We start from the raw sequence: 7,467 nt of genomic DNA, 5'->3' as shown, positions 1-7,467 counted from the left end.
AGGCAGAAACATTTAATAAATATTTTTGTTCTGCATTAAGAAAAAGCCATGTTATATCATCATTCCGTGAAGTGACAAAACACTTCTCATTTAACTATAATGAAGGAAAATGGTAAGCATCTACTACTAACCTGGATTTAGGAGTTTTAAAAAGATGAACAAGAAGCACTGTGGACCATTATTTTTCAATTATAGCTTTTGAAACACAAAAGAAGTTCCAAAGGAGAGGAATAAAGTTAACATTGTACCAATGTTTTAAAAGGATAAACGAGATGACCAAAATAATTACAGACCCTGTCATCCTGACATCAGTCCTAGGTAAAATAATGGGGTGGCTGATATGGGACTGAATTGAAAAAGCATAAAAGGAAGGAATATAGATTTATGGAAAATAGATCTGATCAAATTAATTCAATATCTCTTTTTGATGAGATTACAAGTTTGGCTGCTAAAAATAATAGTGCCAATGTAATACACCTAGAATTCTGTGCATTATTTGACTTGGTGTTATATAACACTGAATTTTGTATCACTAGTTCTTCAACCTGGAACAGATTAAATGGATTAAAATCTGGTTATCTGTCATCTCAAAACATAACTGTAAATTAAGTGGGTGTGTTTCTACAGAGGTCCTGCTGAGGTCAGTTCTTGGTTCTACAGTATTGAACCTTTCAATGACCTGGAGGAAGATATAAAATCATAACTGATAGCAGCTGAGGAACTTCATCTTAAAAAGGAGCGGCGACACAAAAAAAGGACTTGGGGCTGTAATAGATAATCAGCAGAATATGAGCTCCCCGTGAGAGAGTCAAAGGACTTACATAATCCTTGGATCTATAAGAATTGAACCTGGAGGAGGAGGAGGGAGCATATTAACTCTATTTGACACTGACAATATTACTGGAATGCTGTATCCACTTCTGCAGTCCAAAATCCAATGGTATTGATAAACTAAAGTTTTCCAGAGAAGATCCACGGATTGGAAACCTACCTTAGAGTAAGGGACTCCAGAAGCTCAAACTGTTTAACCCAATAATTAGTTCAAGAGGCAATTTGGTTGTTCTCAATAACTGCCTACATAGGATGCAGACATTTGGTGATAGATAGTTGTCCAGCAGACAGAAGTGAAACAAATCAATGGCTTGAAAATTAAATTAAAATTCAGACTAAACATCAGACCCACATTTTTAACATTAAAAGAATTAACCACTGGAACAATTTACTCAAGGCTGTGGGTAACTTCATTTTTAAATTCAAAATTCAAGATGTTTCAGTATATGCGCCCTAGGTCAACTGGAATTAATCCAGGGCAGTCTTAATGGCCTCTGCAGGAAGTCGACCCACGTGGCCCCTTCTAACATTAACATTGTGCAACTTCATACAGTGGGCACAAGTTATTTGACACAGGCATATGAGGCACTGGCCAGTTAAGTGTCCCTACTCAAACTAATTAGCCATAATAGCATAACTTATCCTAGTGATCTTATTCATGTGCAGACTTTTGCGCACACAAACTATTTGACTAAAGGACAGCATCATCGTCCTTGATTCTTAAAGCCATATCCATAAGCACCAACAGTAGCATTCACCTACCCAGGCGAGCTGAAATACAGCTCATCTTCTCAACATGCATCTAGGCAATGCAATAAGAAACTGATTTATCAAGGCTATTTTGTAGATATTAGACCTTTTTTTTTTCAACCCAAGGGCTTGCAGAGTAAGCTAGGAGTCTACTCATCTCACTCCCACAGAATGAATCAAAACTGCAGTCCCCTCAGTTCAGACTTTTCAGAAGTGCTTAAAAGTGAAACATTCCAGGACAGACCCTCAGAAGTACTTTGGCACCCAAATCTGCCATTCAGCCACCACCTTCAAATTGCAGCTCAGTTGCTGCCTACACCTGTAAGTGCTTAAATGCGTCCTGGTGGACAGCACAAAGCCACCTAATTGTTGACCTTACCCCACAGCACAAGCCCCAGAAACCTTGAACAGGGATACTCATAATAGTCATTCCTCCTGCAATTCCTTAGGAGAACCCAGTGCAACCTGCACAGGCACATGTCCTAGCCCACAACAGTCTGCTACTTGGGGCACTCACATAAGAGGACTGCTCCAATGTAAACCAAAGCAGTGCAGCGTAGTGCAGGGATTTTCAAACCTCCTAAAGTCACAGCATCCTTTCCTGTCACTCCTCCTGCTGCAGAACCATTACCTCTGACTCTGTGAACTGCCACAGAGCCAGGTGGGCTGGCTTGGCAATGGCAGCACACCGCCATTACCCATCTTTTTGTGGAACCCCTGATGACTTATCACAGATCCCCAGGGCTCTGCAGAACAGCTTGAAAACCACTCACCTAATGGATGGGGCACAAGACACCAATATTTTCCTCCTGGTGCTGCCACCAGCTAGCATAGTGACCCCGAGCAAATCTTTTAACCTCCATGTCCCTTAGTCCACCCACAGCTTACACCATAGTTCACGACTCAAATGAAGCTACTTGCAGGTGTGCAACGCACATTTGACTGCTGCTTGTCAAAATGCCTTGCTCTCAGCAGCTGCAATTCTTTCAACTTTTTCATTTTGAAAATCTCCCCCTAAAATTAAACTTTGTCATTTTAAGAGCCCTTTAAGCATTTGATAAAATTAACAACCATCTTATTAAAACTATATAATCTCATTTAAAGCTTAGATGTTATGAAATCTTAGAAATACTGGATGTGGTTATAGTCCCAATGACTTTGGTGCACCCAGGATATAACCCCTCTAATGCTTTAGCTTCTGTTCACTGGGAAGCCAGTGCAAAGAACCCAAGACAAGGTTTCAGTCCTGACAGACAGAAAGCCCTTAATAGGATCAGCCCCAAGATCCTCTCTGCAACCACAACCTCCCACTCCCATTATGTTCCACTAGCATGCAGAAAGACCTGAAAAGCAAGAATGTGTCATTCTATTTTCAAATACTAGGTGGCACTGACACTACAGCCAGAGGCCCAGACAAAGTAGGTGCATCATGTCTGAAATGTACTGGGAGAGCCTCCGATTTATTTCCTTCTCCAGCTCCTGAGCACCTGTGATCCAGTGCAGGAATCTGGTCCCAAAAGACTTAAATGCTACAAGAGCTGGCCGTTTAGATTAACCTAAAACCAGGAGGGTTGGGATGTAGTCACCTACCATAAAACTGTTTAAGAACTGTGAAACGTTAGATTTTTCCAAAGTTGACAGAATTCCTTCAGTCACCTGCTTGTAGCAGTAAGGTAGGAAAACTGATAGATGCTTCCAAGGGGAAGGGAGTCTTGGTGTACTCCTGGGAAAGAAACACATATCACTCCTTTTCCACACAATACAACCCAACAGAAAGCAACCAAATTCCAACTAAAGCGATATATGAAAAGAAAAAATCCTATATTGAGTTATGGAAGATACTTAAAATCAGTGGATTCTTCAGACAGAACTGTTGGGGACATAAGCCACTTTTTCACAGATTTCAAGGGAAGCATAACTTTAAATATAAATTTTAAAATACTAAAATGAAATTCAGTAACTGAAACTGGGATGAGACCTGATGAAGAATATCTTGCATTCAAAAGATTGTCTAGCTCAATCCCAACTATACAGTTAGCACAATAGGATATATCCTAAGAAATCGTTGTCTCTCACATAATTTCTGGCCCATCGTGGCTACAACTTCACTCTTCCACTACAAAAGTCTTCTAATAAAGCCAAGTGTTATGCTACAAGAATCCTATCTTTGGTCTTAAACGGCTACTGTTTGTTAGATATTAATGTTAATATTCTAACTGAAGAATTCACCTTGTTTTATATGCCAGTTATGTATTATTAGTTTAACCAGTATGCAGTGAGCCCGGCTTAAATGCACAATCCCAGGACTGGAAAAAAACCTATGTACCCCAGAGTGTGCATTTACTAGCACTCAATGTAAGTGCTCATTAAGAATAGGAACAACCTGTGCTCTGGTTTCACACCTCATTAGTTACCTTTTCCTCACATGTCCTATGACTAACAGCAGCCTTGAAATGAAGACTTTTCAGGTATGGACATATATTTTAGGGCGTGCTGCAGCTTGTGCATCAGCTGTTACCTGTTAAGTCTGCAGGACCCTTAGCTATATCACCCTACCCTTTATTCTGAATGAAGCAGAATTAAAACTGGAGCAGATTTGCCACACTTGTAAGATTATAGATCATGCAAATGTAGTAGTGGCATCCCAATAGCTTTGACATTAAGATCATAGGAAAGTAGGGCTGGAAAGGAACTCAAGATCATCTAGTCCAGCCCCCTGGTCAAGGCAAAATTGTCCCCGACTGAACAGTCCCAGCCCATGTATCTGTCCAATCAGCTCTTGAAAATTTCCAAGGATGGAGATTCCAGTTTCTGCAGGCAGCCTGTTCCAATGCTTGACCACTCTCATAATCAGAAAATTCCTCCCCATCTCCAACCTGCAGTTCAAGTCCATCGCTCCTAGTCCTGTCCCCTACAGCCATAGGGAAAAGCCCATCTCCATTCCCTCTCTAATTGTCCTTCAGGTATTTGAAGACAGTTATCAAATCCCCCAACCCCCTTCAGTCTGCTCTTCTCGATTAAATAACCCTACCTCTTTCAGCCTTTCCTCGTAAGTCCCGCTTCCCAGGCCTCTAATCATTTTTGTCACTGCGCTGGACTCTCTCCAATCCATCCACATCCTTCTTGAAGTGTGGGGCCCAAAACTGGACCCAGTCTCCAGATGAGGCCTCACCACCACTGAACAGAGGGGAAGAATCAACTCCCTTTAATCTGCAAGTGACCCTCCTGTTGATACAAACCAAAATGCCATTGGCACTTTTGGCAACAAGAGCGTACTGTTGGCTCATTATTCAGCTCGTTACATCTGTCTATATCCTTAGTCATTTTTACCAATTAAGCAGTTGGAGAGAGTAAGATTACATTACAAAGTAGACATTAGGACTGAAGTTCATATGCACTTAAGTGGTTTATGCACTTAACCAACATGTTACAATGAAAGCAAAGGCAAAGAAATTGAGATAAACATCACGTTATAATGTATACAGGTAGAATTATTAACTTATCCAGTATGCCTATAAAGCAGCACACCAATTACAAGAAAGGCCTTTCGAGAAGCATCCTATATGTATGCAAACTGGTTCAATCACGTTATTATTTTTGTAGTATAACAGCTACACTGAACATGCTGCTGAGTAAAGAAAGCATTTTTGCCTCAAAGTATCAGCTGTACATACTTGAAAATAGTTTATTGATCCATTTTTCAAAAGTCCCAAAAGTTAAACATCATCTTCCTAACCACCACTTTGTATAGGAGCACATGAGATACTAGTCTATGTGGTTTCAGGGAAGGTCAGACAGAAAATTTGACACAGCTTCTTTGGCCTGAACTGTACTTTCAATTAGTAAATCAGCAGAAGGAAAGTCAGTTACTTCCATGGGGCCAACATTTCATACCTTTTTTAGACAAACTGGATCACGGACTGTGGGTAGTAAAACTTTTCCTCATTCATGATAAAAAGAATTTCCTTAACTTATTCTGCATCGATCAATCAATCAAACTTTTTGTTAAGTGATATATATGAATACCCAATTACCAAAAATGATGTCACAGACACACTACTCACAGAAAGTGGAAAGATGAAAGCAAGGGAGATAAGGTTGAAAGGTGAGTTCTGTCTTTGGTTATGACAGTTAATGTAAAAACATTCCCTAAAATTTAAAAACCTACTATCTCTTGGTAAAAATGGGACTATAAATGTAATAGGGAAATAGAGTTATATTTCAAAGCAAGTCCAGCTGTGGCTTTACATTGTAGATACAGTGAAGCTTTTGACATTTCATCACCAGTTTGGTAGAATTACCTTTGCAGAAAAAAGAAAGTGTGGGAAATAAGTCTATAAATGCTGTTACATTTCAGACTTGGTTGGGGCAAGGAAAAGAAGGGTCTTATAAATTTAAACTCTTCTCTTAGTCATAAGAGTTAAGTTATAAACATAGACAAGAACTTTGCCCCTTCTCCCAATGTTACGTTCATCGACTTTTAGATAATGGTTCTCTTTTTCTTTTTTGTTTTTAAGCACTCATTTAAAATCTGTAGATTCTAAAAATTACCTCAACACTTTCAGCAAAATAGTCTTTATTATATACAGTTCAATCTAGCTTGCTATTCTTTGGGCTCAATACTTATGTATTTTGTTGTAAACATTCCAATTTGTGAACCCTCACTCCAAACTGGTTATATCAATAACTGAATCTATAGGATTAATATACATAATAATAGTGCATCTTGCTCTCAGTCTATTGTTATATTTATAATCTAGTCACAGTACTGACCACTTTAACCAATCTAGCTAACAATGTGCTAGTTGGAGCTTACTCTTCTTAAAAGATTTCAGGAATGGATTTAAAAGTAATTTACGTTTGTGTAACCTTTACTCAAGAGAGCAGAGTTAAAGGGGGCAACTTCTACAACAGATGGCAATGAGAGAGATGGAATGTTATCAACGGCTTCTACAAGGGACAGAAGGAGAGAGGGGTGGAATTTACTAAATTTTGTCTGAGACTGTTTAACAGGAAGCCCTTCCTCCTTTTAATTGTTTTAATGAAGATAATGAAACAAAAACCTTTATATAAACAGTTTATTTACTCTAAACAGCAACACAGACAAAAACGCCATATAAACACAAAGGAAGTGATGCAGAATCAAGATGCTGGCTGACTTTGGATCTCAGAGGCTCTTAAGCAATAACAACCTAGTTTCTGAAAGATAGAAAAACAAATTAAGGGGAGGGAAGGGGGTGGAGGGCATGATTTTTTCATACAGCCAGCTAGAGGCTAAATATAGTTCTAAACATTTTAAAGCATGCCTGCATCAGATAGCAAAGTAACTAGAGATACTAGTGAATTTATAGAAGTATAAAAGTTTATAATTTTACAGCAGTTGAAATACTGACATCAATATTAAAATAAAAGCAAGTTTTACATAACAATCAAAAATACAAAAGACTGAAGGAAGAGACCCTGTATGAAAAAACTGGGGGCAATTCAGCGAATTTAGAACTGTATACAAGTGGCGAATATGGAAAATGGCACACATACAACCCCCTCCCCTAAGTGGATATTAATTGTACATAGCAACATTAGATTTTGCAAAAATTTTGTAAACAAGTTCTTGCCAAACCAATCCCTTCCTTTTTAAGATGCTGCATGACAGGTGCTTATGATGGCGCAAACTTCTTGGCTTGTGCTCGAACCCTCTTTTCATATTCCACTCTGTTTTGGCTGAAGAGTAAAACAAAAAAGAAAAGAAAAGAAAGAAATTACTTTTCAGGGGTTAAAACACAGATATCAGATAGAGCAGATGTCAATCTGCACAATGAGTTCTAGGAGTTCTTATGTATGAAACTAAATTTTTCTGAAGGCAGGAGGTTAGACAGAGATGTTTCC

General features: G+C 38.9%; 1 protein-coding gene across 1 annotated transcript in view; it reads right to left on the bottom strand.

Moving 5' to 3' along the window:
• Positions 1 to 6,644: 6,644 nt before the first annotated feature.
• The window catches only part of UBE2I (ubiquitin conjugating enzyme E2 I), a 19,524-nt gene continuing 18,701 nt past the window's right edge, over positions 6,645 to 7,467 (bottom strand). The window contains exon 7 of the mRNA XM_014526533.2: positions 6,645 to 7,302. Coding sequence (XP_014382019.1) covers positions 7,239 to 7,302 — 64 coding nt within the window. The 3' untranslated portion in view covers positions 6,645 to 7,238. The remainder of the gene's footprint in view (positions 7,303 to 7,467) is intronic.

Source organism: Alligator sinensis, unplaced genomic scaffold (genome assembly GCF_000455745.1).
Source record: "Alligator sinensis unplaced genomic scaffold, ASM45574v1 scaffold1269_1, whole genome shotgun sequence".
Taxonomy (NCBI): domain Eukaryota; kingdom Metazoa; phylum Chordata; order Crocodylia; family Alligatoridae; genus Alligator; species Alligator sinensis.
Note: the sequence above shows the minus strand (reverse complement) of the source record. Positions and strands in the feature narration are given on the sequence as shown.